The sequence below is a fragment of the Myotis nattereri genome, assembly GCF_964212035.1.
Source record: "Myotis nattereri genome assembly, chromosome: 11".
Taxonomy (NCBI): domain Eukaryota; kingdom Metazoa; phylum Chordata; class Mammalia; order Chiroptera; family Vespertilionidae; genus Myotis; species Myotis nattereri.
Genome location: NC_138086.1, coordinates 47002970 through 47018899, shown reverse-complemented (window position 1 = coordinate 47018899; position 15930 = coordinate 47002970). Strand labels below are relative to the sequence as shown.

The window sequence follows — 15930 nt, the reverse complement described above, 5'->3', positions numbered from 1 at the left end:
TTCTTCTGAGATAAGTGGAATTTATATCTCGGTCAAGCTAAAGAATGATCCACTTAAATCTTACCTCTGATCTACTTCAAAACCTTTGCAAATTAGTGACTAGGAGGCTTAGTATTTCAGGACAGAACTGGGGAGAGTTATTAAGACAAAAGGCAGAATTAGGAGTAGAGAGCAAATGACTGGGGCGGCCTGTGGAATGTAGAAAGTGCAGCCCACGTCTGGAAATGACGTGTGAACAGTTTATTATCAGAGGAGTACATCACTTCCCAGTTTCCCACTCATTTGTGCTGTATGTTATCTATTACTGTCCGAAGTGTTGTAACCATATAGACAGCAAAGGTATTTATTTCGTGGAACGTGCCTGTTTCTACTCAGCGCAATTACTGAAGGCAGAAGTAAGTCTTGCTGCTCTTCCTGTATTATCCTAATGAGGCAGCATTAATTACCTGATAGCATGCACACACCTCCAGTGAAGGAGAACTCGAGGGGAACTTAGGTCTCCCTAGAATGTAATTTGAAATCTCATTCCCTTAAGTGATGGAAATATCACATAGGAATATGATTATGTAGTTTTAAAAAGTGAAGAAGATTTAATTTAGCAGTCTCATTTTTTATAACGTGTTCCTGTGACCGCACAGTAGCAACATTCCCATGTCTCCAGCTTTGAAGGGAGAACATTTGAAAAATTGGTTCTAAGTTAGCGAAATTGTATAGCAGACAGAATATCTAAAATCTGTCTTAATGGAATATTTTTCAGCAAAAATATACTTTTATATATATATCAGAAACATAATAATTCCAAATGGAGAGTTGTCAGCTAAAAGTCTAGGACTGCTTGGAATTTATTTCAACATGTGAATAATGCTTTTAGAAGCGTTCTATTTTCGTAGCTTGATAGCTTTCTCTCTGTCATGATCATGAAAATAACATTAGCCAATTTACTGACTAAATTCAACATCAATAAGAAGTTTTGCTTTATGTCAGAACATCATGAGGTTCCCATTATTATACACTTGTGAAAAATATGGAGGTTGCACAGGCAGAGATATTTAGAGATCACATAATAAAACGACACACTGCCAATGATCTAAAACTTAAGTGAATCACAGTGAATGGTTTATTTTTCAAGGCACCATAAATAAAGCATGGCTGTAACAACATTGGATATTTTCATTTGATGAGACTAAAAATGGACTATAAAATAGCATTCTTAAATTCATTTCATGTAGCAAAGTTCTCTACCTAAAGAGACATGCCTTTTGACTCTTCTAATAAAAAATATCAGTTTCAAAAAGCAGTAGGACAGCAGGAATTTCAGGGTTTTAAGCCAAATTTTCATAAAGAGACCTTTTTCACTGTCATGATGTGTTTGTATCATGGCATTGCTAAACTTTTTTCCCCTTCTCCACTCCTAATTCTACCTCTTCTGAAAAGTCAATACTTAAGATGGCATAAAACTAAAGTTAGATGCTTTAACTTTAGTTTAAATAGGTATATTTCATGTACAACTAGACCAGGAGCTCCTGGCTACCTGCCTTCCCTACAAGCCCAGGGGACCCTACCCACCAGCCCTGCCACACCCAGGCCAGTACCCAGATGAGGTCGGGCACAGAATGGTATGAGGATATGAGGACCCTCTCCCCACCTATAGGTGACGCCTACAAATAGTCTTCTGTTCCCAAGGATGTACCACATGACTTGCCATGCATTTTGCCTTCTAACTACATGCAGATCCTATGGAAAGTTAACATTTTCATTTGCAAAACCCAGTGTCAATGGTCAGTCCCTCAAACGGGCCCTCCAGCCCAGGTCCTGAAAACAGTTTAAAGGAACAATGAACTTTTAAATCACCATATATAATAACTAAAACAATATATTATATAATAAACTGTAATTGATATTTTTGATGTGTCACAAGTCACTTCAGAGTGATTACTAATCTGTAAGGACAGGACAATTAGTACTCAATTACCCCTATTCCAGTAAAGCAAAATATTTCCAGTAACAAGAAATTTCAATAAATGAATACTCAATGAACACAGCTTTAGTGATAGAAACATCATCAACTACACATACATATTTTAGGATGACAACTGGAAAAGTGTAAATACTGTTTTAGAGAGGCTATAAAAAGTAGCGCAAATATTTCTGAGAAATGAAAACACACTCTTCTTCTCAAATTTGCCAAATAATCCTACACTCATATTGTTAAAATGAAATATAACTGCAGGTGAAATAAAACTGAGCTCTCTGGAAAGCTTTAAATCCTGCCGATGCAAGTTTCCAAAAACATGGCTAAAATCTCCTTTCCCTGGAGAGTAAGAGCGGAAAGGTTTTCCCTCCTAGTTTTTCTGCATGACAGAGTCTTTCAGATTATAAACAGACACAGAGGATCACTCCTAAAAATCTTGGAGAAGAAATCCGCCTTTTGAGAATCGTGTACGAATACATGTCATGACCTCATGCACAGCTGGCCCCGCTCCGTGCTCGTTACTATGAGATGACTTTAGTCATGCTCTCCCTCCTGTCCCCATCCCCCTAAGTGCACATTCTTCATGCAGTCCCAGCACTTCCCAAGCTGCACTCTGCTAAACATTAGAGGCCCAGGAGACTCTCAATGGATATTTCTGTCAAGTAAGTTTGGAAACTATTTCATGGAGTACCTCCTCTCAGAAATCACAAAGTACAGAGTGGGGCAGAATGTGCAGGCCCTGGAAGGATGGGCTAAAGAGGCAGATTTCATTCTGTAGGCGATGTGGGAAGCACAGAAGGGTTTAAGCATGGGAGAGACAGGGCTAGTCCGTTTCATGGAGAATGTGGAGGACGCCGGAAAGACAGTATTGGGAGAAAAAAAGTCATACAAGACAGGCCAGGGTTGAGGTGGTAACCACAGAAACAGAGGAGAAGCGTATGTTAACACTTTCCGCAGAAAATGAGAAGTGCCTCCTGAAAACTGGATGTGGCATGAGGAGAAGGGTGGGGATGAACTTAGAGGTCGAAGTTCTTATTGTCACTATTTTCACAGTGAAATGGAAGTGAAAGGCAAATGAAAATTTAAAGCAATGTCTGAAGGTCAAGTTTGGGGTCAACTCCTAAGGGCAAAGAAAAGGAAGTTGACTATTAACTATTGGGTCCTGACCCACCCAGCCACACTGTTTTCCTTCCCTAAGTCCCCTGTAACACTGCTTTGGTACCTCACTTGTGATAACTTTAAAATATGTGTATTATTATTATTATTTTCTTACTTTCTCCTATTTTAACTACTTGATTAGGGAAGAGAGAGGATATTAGACCTTATTTTAGCCTGCATTACCTTTTATAACACATTACATTTAGCAAGCATTTAAAACATCCTTGTTAAATTGCTAAACACATGTCATTAAATATATGTAACTTTGCTTCTACATCCACCAAGGAACCATTATTCCTCCATTGCTAAGGTAATTTTCCCCTCTGGTTTACTTCAAGACTTTCTCTTTGCCTTTGGTTTTTAGCAGTTTGAATATGATGTGCCTAGGCATGGATTGTTGTAATGTCTTTGTTTTATGTTTGACTAGAGGCCCAGTGCATGAAATTCATGCATGGGGAGGGGTCCCCTCAGCCCAGCCTGAACCCTCTCCAATCTGGGACCTCTCAGGGATGCCCGACTGCTGGACATTCTTCTCACAATCCAGGACCACTGGCTCCTAACTGCTCATCTGCCTGCCTGCCTGATCGCCCCTAACTAGCCCTCCTGCCAGCCTGATCACCCCTAACTGCCTCTGCCTGCTGACCTGATCACCCCTAACTGCCCTCCCCTGCCGGCCTGGTTGCCCCACACAACCTGCTGCTCAGTCATTTGGTCGCCCCACACTAACCCCCCTGCTGGCCTGGTCGCCCCACGCAGCCTGTTCGGTCGTCGGTTCAGTTGTTTCTGTTGCGACAGTCACTTAGGCTTTTATATAGATAGATTGTTTTGGTATTTATACTACCCACAACCTTTGGGGGTACGGGATGATTCTCCATCTGACTGAGCCACCTGGCCAGGGCTATATATTCTTAATTTTTGTAGTTATTGGAATTTTCAAACGTATACAAAAATAGAGAAAAGTAATAGATCACTATGTACCCATAATCTAGTCTCAATAATTATCAACATTTTTGCTAATTTTACCTCATCTCTCTCCCTCCCAATCCCCCCCCCCCCCACACACACCCAAATACTGTAAAGCAAACCCCATATAACACACAAATACTTCAGTATGAATCTCTACTGGATAAGAAAGTCCATTCACTGGGTAAAGTTACTTTGTTCTAACCCCTCTGGGGGAGAAGTGAGCTCATTTCCTGTATAAGAGTGACAGCTGCATGGTTCTGCCACTAGTGTTGCTTGGAAACCTGAGCATGAGTGGGAGAGTATGTGTGAGTGCTGAGAAATGAAAGGGTGAACTGACTTGGAGAATTTTCACTGATTCTCATCTGTCCTTCTTCCCTCCATCTAGACAGTTGGACAGGTCAATAAACTAAGAACATTTCTCTTATACTTAAAATTCTGGGTGAGAATTAGTTCTGCAGATGGAAGCAACTTATCTAAGATGATAAAAACAAAAGTCAAGCAAAGGCCATTTTCCTGTGCAATTTTGGATGTTTCAACTGCAAACCAAGACAAAGAAATGTGAGGTTTTGTACAGCGGTGCTTATAGTGGCACTTTCCAATTTTCTGGGTGTCAAGAGGCAATTGTGACCACAGCAGCAGCAGTTTAATTCTGGCTTGCTGATCAGTGGGTTACCAGCCCCGGGAATGTGTTAGTAAATTCAGAGCTCCAGCAACAGCCTCAGGGGTAAGCAGCTCTTAGGGGGTGGTCAGTTCTAGTTTCTCTGGAAGTCATTCTACAAGGAACAGCCTAAAACCCATTTTTACATCTTCAATCCATTTTATAAGCACCTATATTACCTGCATTAAATATCTTCCAGCTTAAGACAATGTTTCTGTTTCCTGAATTAACCTTGATATACACTATTTGACGTAACAAAGTGTCTGTGGAACCGATACTAAATTTTCATGAGCTAATACTTGGTTTTATTATGCAAAACACTAAATTTTCTATTCTACTTGTTCCATTTAAAATTCCCTTAAGTTTATACACACTTTTAAACTTAAACTTCCAGACTATTCTAATAATTAAATAAATAGTTGATTGCAATGGTTTAAATCTATATCGTGACCCCTTGTAAATGACAACAGCATTTACTAAATTTTCTTTTATTCTATCCTAGCCCTCATGGTAGACAATATGGAGTTTTTCCAGCTATCATTTTACTGACCTCTACCTCAGCAGGAAACAGCTCTCAGGCAAGTCTCCACACAGCTAAGACATATTTTAAAGAAACTGACAAAAATGAAGACAGAGAATAAGGGAAAAAAAGCGGTCCGACTGACTTTTAGGTTTGGTGGGGGGAGAGGGGAAACTGCTCTTGATTTAAAAGAATGTGAGTTTTTCATAAAATCATTTTCTGAAAGCTTTCATTGACTAGACCTGATTTTTTTTTATTTTATTAAAACAACCTCTAGAAACCATATGCACTGTTTGAATGTTTTCCCTCCATCTACTCATTAGTCAAACAGAAATAAATCTAATGGGACCAAAGGAACTTTTAAAAACTAAGCATCCTTAAATCTTGTTATATGAATAGTGAACTATAGTCAGATTTTAGTTCTTCATTCCAAAACCAATAAAATCACAGCAAAATGTTAAATGAATCCACAGATCTCAGAGGATAACAGATCATAAAACTCCCACGGATTTGGCAAGGTGGCAGCCACTGACAGAAGGAGAAAAGATATATAAATATAAGCTAACATTTCACATTTTTCTATCCTAAAGAATTGAGCTTTATGTAAAAAGTGGAGTTCTTAACTATAAAACATGTTTCTACATTAACAGATAACATTAATGAGTACTATATTTATGCTTTATACGTCTTACCTTCTACAGGAAAAAAAAATTTGAATTAATTTGAATCATAAAGCTCAACAAGCTTATTTAAACTTTTATGTTAATGTATTGAATGGAAATCTTCCCAAAATGCATTATCTTCTCTCTTGCTTAGTGAAACAACATAAAATGAATATTAATTAGTGTTTTGATGCTTCAGCTTTCTAATTATCATAATCAATTACCATCCTATTCTGAAATGCTGTGCTCTTCTGGAGTCACTGCTATGTGATAAAATGTTAAAAGTGAAAACATCGCCCAGCCGGTGTGACTCAATGGTTGAGTGCCAACCTACGCACTAAGACGTCATTGGTTTGAATCCCGGTTAGGGCACATGCCCCAGTTGCAATCCCCAGTGGGCTGTGTGCAGGAGGCAGCCCATACATGTTTCTCTCTCATGGGTGTTTCTATCTTTCTCTCCCTTCCTCTTTTTCTCAGATCAATAAAAACATTTTTTAAAAGTGAAAACATCATGGACATTGGTGCTAGACACAACCTGGTTCAGATCAAGGTGCTCACAACTCTCTAGCCCTGTGACAATGGGCAAACTAATTAACATCCCTACATTTAAGTTTCATCTGCTATACAACAGGAACCAAAATGCTGCACTTGTAGACTGTTAGAAGGAGTAAGTGATTATTTGTAAGAATATATAGTAATGCCATTAACACTGTAAAATAAAATACCTCTTACTTCTCAAGTTAGAATATATCATAATTCTGATTAATTGATACAACTGTACAAAACTGGTGGGTAAGTGGTACACTACTATCTTGGTAGAATCAAATAGCACAAACTTTAGGAGTTGAAAGCACAAAATAAGGTGGTAAATTTATACCTTAAGTTGAAATATACAGTAGGTCCTCGGGTTACGTGGGAGATCCGTTCCTACGGCGACGTAACACAATTATCACCATAAGTCGGAACCCACCTACATAAGCACCTACGTCACTCACATGGAGCACATACACAGCGGTAATGAAGTGAAACAGTAAAAAACATTTAAAAGAAAGATAACAATTCCTGACCTTTACTTGTGGTAAATAAGTAATAAAAAACATAAAGCACATATGTACATACGTCAAAATGGCGGAACTTTTTGATTTTTTATAAATAAGTGGGAGATGGCGACGTAACCACGAAACAACGTAAGTCGAGTCCAACGTCATCCGAGGACTGCCTCTATTTAGAACAAATGTTTTTGTAAATTTTATCTTTTAAATATTTATTTTGTTTGTTGCTGCTATATATACTAGTTTTTATTTTAATTTTGTACATCAGAAACATTGCTAAATAGAAATCCATCTAAGAAGAGACATAAACATCTAAGTTTTATAAAATTTTATTGAGACATTTAAGACAGATAAGTAAAGAGATACACCATTTATATGGATTAAAGGGTCAACTTTTCCTCAGATTGTTCTATAAAGTCAATGTAATCACAGCCTAAAATTACAACAGTCTGTGTGGAAATTGACTAGCTAATTGTAAAATGTAAAATGCAAAAGGACAAGAAAAAACAAGGCAATCTTGCAGAAGAATAAAATGAAAAATTCTATTGGATATGAATTATTATTAACTGGGCAGTTCAGTTGGCTAGAGCATCGTTTGGATACACCAAGGTTGAAGGTTCAATCCCCGGTCAGGGCACATAGACAAAGCAACCAATGAATGCATAAATAAGTGAGACAACAAATCAATGTCTCTCTCCCCCTCCATTCCTTCCCATCCCTCTCCCTCTCTAAATTAAAATAAATAAAAGATAGCACAGTACTGGTACAACAACACAAACACAAAAGACAACTAGGACACACTAAAGAACTTAGAAACAGATCCATAATATACAAAGAGTTGATTTAGGACAAAAGTAGCACTTCATGAAAGTCCAGAAAGGAAAGTCTTTTCAATAAACAATGTTGGGACAATTACATATCCATGAGGGATGGGGGGGGGCAATTAAATTGAATCCTTCCCTCATACCACCCCCCCCCCAAAAAAAAGAACTTAAAAAAAAAACTTCAAGTAAATTTTCAGGCCTTAGTGTAAAAGACAAACTATAAAGCTTTTTAAATATAGGAGAATGGGTCCATAATCTTGGGAGAGGAAAATATTTCTTAAACAGTATGCTGCCCTAGCCGGCTTGGCTCAGTGGATAGAGCGTTGACCTGCGGACTGAAAGGTCCCGGGTTCGATTCTGGTCAAGGGCACATGCCTGGGTTGCGGGCTCAATCCCCAGTGTGGGGCATGAGGGAGGCAGCCGATCAATGATTCTCTCTCATCATTGATGTTTCTCTCTCTCTCCCCTTCTCCCTTCCTCTCTGAAATCAATACAAATATTTTTTTAAAAAAACAGTATGCTAAAAGCTTTAACCATAAAGGAAATAATTGATAAACATGACTAAATTAAAAATAATAAATGGTTGTTCAACCAAAAACATAATAAAGAGTGAAAAGACATGGTAGAGGGCCTTGCGTAGGGTTTTCAGGAAACATGGAAGCGGTGGCAATAGTTGGAGCCTAAGTACTCTGATGGTCTCTCGGTGCCCTGTGAGAGGAAAGGGGGGGATGCCACTGGAATCATCATCTTCGATGCAGCTATCCTTCCCTTCTCTCTTACCCTCAGTGCCAGGCAATTCTATTAACTCTTCCCTTCCCCCAATGTCTCACATCACTTCCCAGGAAATGAAGTGTATTCTTCACTGGTTTGCCAGTTGGCCAGGTCCCCAGCGTGAATGTTTCCTACAAGACCTGGTAACTAAAGCAGTGCCAGGAAAATTACAGCCATTGCTAGAAGGTCTGGAGCAGCTTAGTGTGTCTGGAGCCAACCGACCACCTTGTATCTTTGAGTGCCAACTACGTCTTTGGGATCAGTGGTTTCGAGGTTGGGCTGAGGAGGAGCGCAATGAATTTGTCAGGCAGCTGGAGGTCAGTGAGCCAGACTTCATGGCAAAGTTTTACCAAGCAGTGGCTGCTACAGCTGGTAAAGACTGATAGGCAATAAAATCAGAGAAGCCAACCATAGTTGATGGAGCAGAAGCCACAACTCTACAGTGAGAACTTCAGATGTGCCACTTAAAGTTCTGGGGATGGTATCCTGATTCACTGACTGAGCTTGCTGACTAGTACAGGCCTAGTTATTTCAATGTTTACAGCACATCCACTGGACTACTAGTGTAAATGTTTTCCATCTAAGCAAATCCAGAGTAGCAGTCTGCCTCTAGCTTACTTCTTTCCAGGAGATGTCAATCCCTCAAGAATTTAATAGCTTCTTTTGCAACTATAACCAAAAGGCACCTACACATAACTCAAGCCTACTGTTGGCCCATGGGGATATAAAGTAGAACCTTCCTACTCCAGAAGCAGGAGAGAAGAGCAATAAAAGGTCACGTTTTTATATTTAGCTGGATTCAGATGTCTGGTTTCACCTCCCTTAGCAGAGTCAGGCATAATTATGTGACATCCTAACCACTAGCTTTCCTGTGATGATTTAGAAAAAATTATGGAAAAATCAGAAGAGGGAGATAATTATTCCTTCCTCCACACTGATGTGTGTTTGAATCCAAATAGTAATGACTTTTTCCAAAAGCATATGTGATATCCTTGGAGCTGTTAGAAGATATTCTGTAAGTTTGCTCTATAACAATATGAAAAAAAGTGACATTCTTTAGAGGTTGAAGGGTTTATTTTTTTGTATCAAAATAAAGAATGAATCTTTGGAATAAAAAAAAAAAAAAGACATGGTAGAGAGTGAAACAAGGCACTGTAACCATGTAAGTAACAATAGGTTTCCAGTCAAAAGCTATGCAGAAATTCCACAAACTGATAAAAAAAATATAGCCCGCAGAATAAAAAAGTAAACAAAGGACTTGAATATGTACTTAAAAATAGGAAAAAAGTAAAGAGTAAAGTGAACTTTTAGAAATACATATAAAAGTTAAAAAATAATTTCATTTGAAAAACAATGAAGTGCTTATTACCATTAAAGTCAGAGACAGTGGTTACCTAAAACTAGAACGACTTCTGAGGTAATGAAAATATTCGATTGAGTCATGTGGGAGGTGGGTACATGGGTGTTAATTTTATAATTATTCATAATTTTACATAATGCACAATTTTTATACACTTTTGTGTATGCTATATTTTGCAATAAAAGCAGATTTTTCTTAAGAGTACTAAAAGAACTCAGTCTGATTAGATCATGACAATTTTCCAGGTAATGCAGGCTATACACTTAAAAATAAAGATTCTCCTTAAAAACAGAACTTCTAGGTTCAGATTTTCCCCATTTTGTTGTTCTTCAGCCCAATTTCCCATTTTAGGTCATATATACTCTCAAGAGAAAGAGGTATCACTTGGTTTGTGTCTTAAGGGATAAGATTTAGGTATGGGTAGAATGGGGAAGGGATTCAAGCTGTTCTGCTAATCCTAAAGTGAGTTTGAGGAGTAAATCTTCTGAGTGAGCTTGTGTCCCTGAATCACTTTTTTTTTTTTTTCATTCCATTACCAACAAAACAAACAAAAATGAGTATGCCTTAGCAAAAATGCAAGTAACAAATTTTCTCTTCCTAGTCATACAGCCCACAACATGCATATTTGAGGAGTCCATAGGTCTGCGCCGTCTATTAACTCTCACTGTGACTTTAACCAACCAAGAGAATATAGAGGATACCTTTGGCTGGCTATGCAGGGAAAGTGACAAGTGTGAACAGAGAAATTAAACAGATCAGGAACCGAGGAATACTGGACCTCAGTTACCCCATATTTCAAATGGAAACAGTATCTTTCATGCTACATATCTGAAAGGCCATATATCATAATTGCTGCCAAACTGATCTGAAGAAGACAGAGGAGAGAGTGTCACTGCTTCTAATACAAACAAGGTACAGTAGAATAACAGGAAACGCATCAGACGTTCTGGCTCTGACATTTACCAGCTGGGTGACTGGCCACACATGAATTGGACCATCCTGGTTCTTTTCCCAAATCTTTGAATACATGTAAATTATACCTTCTAAAACTATATTATCTATGCTTTCTTAGAACCGCTTTTATGACCAACGTAACAAATAAAAGTTCAATATTATATAAGTTAAATTAAAATCATTTTATGAAGGAATTCAAAATAAGGTTTCTTTAAATAGCTTTAATAAATAACAATATAAGTTCTGAGAAAACTAACATTTTACATATACCTTCTTTAAAAGGCAACTAATGTCATATTAAGTAATACCTGCAACTATCATCCACAGCTGATTAAAGAAGAAAAGAACAAGTACTGTACAATTGAATTTAAAATTAGGTATAATGAATCCCGTTTGGATATACATATTCAGGAAAATATTCAATAGTTACATACAGATTTCTGTCCTACTTGGCCAGCAGCGCTGCCACCCTCCCACACAAGCCCAGTCCCCTTGGCCTGAACCTACCCTAAATTCCCACAATTCCACAACTAAAGACCTAAATCGCTAGTAGAACAGTGTGTCCCCCAGTACACTGTTCCAACCCTAACAATTTGGTGCCTATGCCATACTTATTGTTAAATATCTGGAAAACCACTCCTGGATAAACTGGAAGTAAATAAAACACATATTTTTTACATTCTAAAGGAAAGACGAGAGTTTAAGTGGGTCTGACTTACCAAAGTTTACTATTTCGTTGTTGGATCGGCCAACAACGTAGGTAGACATCCAGAATTATTCTTTGTCCTTTGGGTTGCCACCTTCTCTCTTTTGTTGTCATTACAGTAATAAGAAGTTCAGACCTGACACTTGGACAAGAGAACTCTGCTAGTCTGAGTACAAAGTATTTGCCTCTAGGAAATTGAGTATCTAGAAGTATATGCCAGCCTCATTCCCTAATCTCAATCTGTGAAATTAAAAACAAATGTTTTCAATGAAACATATTAAAATATACAGTTTTTCCTCCGACTACGGTAGGGGAACTTAAGTGGAATAGCACCTACCGGCTATCTAGAGTACTACTAGTTGCAAAAAGGTTAACAGTTCAATTCAATTTACTGACTCAACACTGAGTTAAGGTAAATAACATCTGAATAACGCTTTTATTTGGAAAACACATTTTCTAAATATTATCTCACTTGGATCTGACCACTTGTCTTGAGACATATGCTATTATCTCTATTTCACAGATGAGGAAATTGGTGCTCTCAAACATCTGCCCAATACTCCGTTGGATTTGAACACTAAAGCATGACACTTGGAAAAAGAGCTCCAGCACAGGGCTAGACACTGTGTACAGCATAGAAGAAACCTAAAGTGCTCCCTAAAGAAACTTAAAATTCTAACTAAAGGACAGAGTCAGAGATAGGAAATAAAGAAGAGTCTGAGAAGGGACATATGACTGTGACGCCACTCCTGCACTATCATGACCATAGTCTCCCCAGTTCCTATACCAGCCACGATGCTTAGGATAGGCCGACTGTCACCTTAAAACTGTAACAAAAATTATAGGACATGTAACAATCACAATACAGCAAATAAACAACTACTATGGTAATTATGTTAGCTCTGATTCAGTAAAATATTCACCAGAAATAAGAAATCAAACACATGTCTAAATAACTTTCCCAAAAGCAAATAACTAATAAGTAGGATAAAAATGTCATGCTTCCAAATATGTTTTTCTTCCCTGAGACTTGTTAAGAAAACTCTCACTTAAAAATTAATTATAATAATTTCAGCAGTAGAGTGTTAAAAAGTCTGCTATACCTAATTGTACTTTACTGAACTTATTAAGAGGAAAACAACCTATTTCACTTTACACACATAACTTCTGTAATTTCTTACGACTAAACAGGCCTTTGGGCTCCGTTTATTCACTGATAATTGAACAGTTGATTATCATTTTAGTATGCATTCTATCAAATTGCTTAGAATTTTAACATAAGCTATTGCCTGATACCGATTATCTCAATCATAATTTTCCTAATTTTTTTCATGATTTATATTTTCTAAGTCAAAATCTGGCCTAGTTCCAATGGACTCAAAACCTGCTTACATTTCCAGAATACTAGAAAGTTCCATTCATGTAGGAGTTACTAACAACAAATATAATAATAACAATAATAAATTTCAACTGATGTTTTCACACCGTCTTTTAAAATCTGGCTTGGCCATCTGTGAAACACTTCCTCACCCTGTGAAAAAGATGTGTGGCAAAGCAGTGTAAGCGAGGAAAGTCTGTGGTGCAGAGAACACACAGGGCCTCTGTACATTAACATTTTATCAATGCTACAGTGTCTAGGTTATAGTCTATAGCTTACACTCCAAGAGGCAAAAATATGAAACGAAGCTCTTCAAACAGAGAGGCTCAGTTGTGACACACACACCAAAAACAGGAGCTCTGTTTTCCTTGGCTTTTTAAAAAATAACCTCTGAGAATTTCTTCTGAGGCCAACCCGCAAATAGACTGTTCACACTGACCTGGTTGTTTGTCCAAGCACGGCCTCAAGAGTGAAGCCACAACGTTTGGTCAGTAAAGCCATCTTCCTGCTGCAGGCTCCGCTCAAAGAGGGCTGTCAGATCAGTGCAGGCCTGATACAAACGACTTCTATAGGTGTTTCATTTCTGTCCCGGGAACGTCTGTCTATGGCATTTGTAGGTATTAAACAGGATGTTCTTTATGTGACAAGTATATTAGAGTAAAACGTATAAGCTTATTCTAAGGGCAGTGGAAAGCATTATTTTTCTCAACATTAGCAAAAGACCCCTTTCCTTGATTCTCGTCGCCCATGCTCCATAGTCTTAGCCAGGTGGACTCTCTTCTTTCCCCATCTCTACGGTGATCTAGTACTTGTCCCGTCACATGAATGCTAAGAAAAACTTATCTAGATTACTGCATAGTGAGATGTGCAATGACACTGAATATCCTAATATATATAAAAAGCCAGGTGCCGTCACGACCGGACAGACGACCGAACAGCAGGCTAGGGAGCTGAGGGAGTGGGAGCTGTGGGCCCCGTCCACCCACGGTGCGGCGGCGGAGGAGGGAGCTGTGAGCCCAAATGACCGAAGGACCGGACCGGTCCGGCTCTCACGGCGGCCTGCGGAGGCTGAGGAGCCTCGCGGGGCAGCGGGCTGTGAGCCTGGAGCTTCCAGGGCGGCTGAAGCAGAGGCGCGCGGGGCAGGGGCGGTGGGCGTGAGGCAGCGGCGCGGGGCGGGCTGTGAGTATGGAGCTTTGCAGGGCTTGAGGCCGAGGAGCCTCGTGGGTTGGGGGCTGTCAGCCGAGAGCTTTGTGGGGTGGCTGCGGTGGAGGAACGTGGCGGGGCGGGGGCAGCAAGGGTGGATGTCGCGGGGCGGTGGAGGCGGGGCAGGGGCTGTGAGCGTGGAGGTTCACGGGGCAGGGGCCATGGAGGTGGAGGAGCGACGCTGGGCGGTGGACGTGGCCGTGATGGCAGCTAGGCCTAGGGATCCTAACTGTGCACGATTTAATCGTGCGCTGGGCCTCTAGTATAGTCATAAAATTTCTGCATTAATTTCAAAATTTCCTTGAGCAAACCAGGAGATTGCTCTTCTAAATCATTCCAAATACATAGTAAGCAATATGAATTCATTTTTATATAATCAATTATTTTTTCTTATATTTCATTTATACTCCTGATTATAAGTACTAGCTCATCCAGACAAAGACTAGGTTTTAGCTTTGGGCAGTTTTTTGGTTGTTCAACTCTGCGTTAGCAGATTGGTCTAAAATTATTCAAATACTATCTGAAAAAATTAACATGACCTCTATGATTAGTCGTTCCTGATCTCTCTACAGTGTTCTCTGATGAGGTGATTCTGCATCCCAAAGACTGATTTATTCACAATCACAATTATAGAATTTCAATAGAAGAATCTTTAGTGATCTGATACAACCCTAAATTTATAGTGGAGGGAAGTGAGGCCAATTGAAATTAAATTACTTTTATGTTATCCCCAAATCTAAATATATGGGACTAGATGGGCCTAAAAGTAAACATATAGGCAAATCATTCTTGAGGCTACAATCATAAATACATGAAGCAAATAAAAATAGTGCTTTTTGTATGATAAAGTCAAACTTAGAAATTGAATATCCTAAAAAATAATGAAGTATTTAATTGAAAATTGTCTTCCTTTTCCAAGTTTATTGAGATTTAATTGACCCACATATATGTAAAATGCACAATTTGGTGAGTTCTGACCTATATACACCCATGAAATCATTATTACAATCAATATAACAAACATTTCTACCACCCCAAGAACCACCCTGCAACTCTTTTTTAAAAAAAATATTTCTTTATTGATTTCAGAGAGGAAGAAAGAGGGAGAGAGATAGAAACATCAATGATGAGAGAGAAACAATGATTGGCTGCCTCCTGTACGCCCCCGACTGGGGATCGAGCCCACAACCCAGGCATGTGCCCTTGGCCGGAATCGATCCTGGGACCCTTCAGTCCGCAGGCCAAAGCTCTATCCACTGAGCCAAACTGGCTAAGGCTGCAACTCTTTTTAATCCATCCCTCAATCTACCACTGTTGCCAAGCTAACACTAATCTACCTCTGTCATTACAGATTCATTTGGGCTTTCTGGAACGCTATATAAATAGGATTATATAATAAGTACTCTTTGTCTGGTTGCTTTAAGTGTAATTATTTTAAGACTCCCACCCATAACATTGCATTTATCAGCAGTGGGCACCTTTTCACTGCTGAATAGTAAGTCCACTATATGGGTAGACGCTGTTTGTTTATCCTTTCACCTGTTGTTGACATTTGGGTTGTTTCCAGATTTGACTAATACAAATTCAATAGGTATAAACATTCATGTACAACTCGTTGTATGGCCATATGTTATCATTTCTCTTCTATAAATAACTAGGAATGCAGTGGCTGGCTTATAGGGTACATGTATGTTTAACTTTTTAAGCAATTGCCAAAATGTCTACCAAAGTAGTTATACCGTACAG

The 15930-nt window shown here is 38.9% G+C and overlaps 2 protein-coding genes across 2 annotated transcripts in view; one reads left to right on the top strand and one right to left on the bottom strand.

Annotated features, from left to right (window-relative positions):
• PPP1R9A (protein phosphatase 1 regulatory subunit 9A) overlaps nucleotides 1-15930 on the bottom strand; it is a 241769-nt gene that overhangs the window by 145736 nt on the left and 80103 nt on the right. The gene's annotated exons all lie outside the window — the stretch shown is intronic.
• On the top strand, nucleotides 8505-8966 carry LOC308526711 (uncharacterized protein C14orf119-like; the record flags this gene model as incomplete). Its single annotated transcript, XM_081101902.1, has 1 exon — nucleotides 8505-8966. The coding sequence occupies one exon, from the start codon at nucleotides 8505-8507 to the stop codon at nucleotides 8964-8966; it is 462 nt and encodes a 153-aa protein (XP_080958028.1).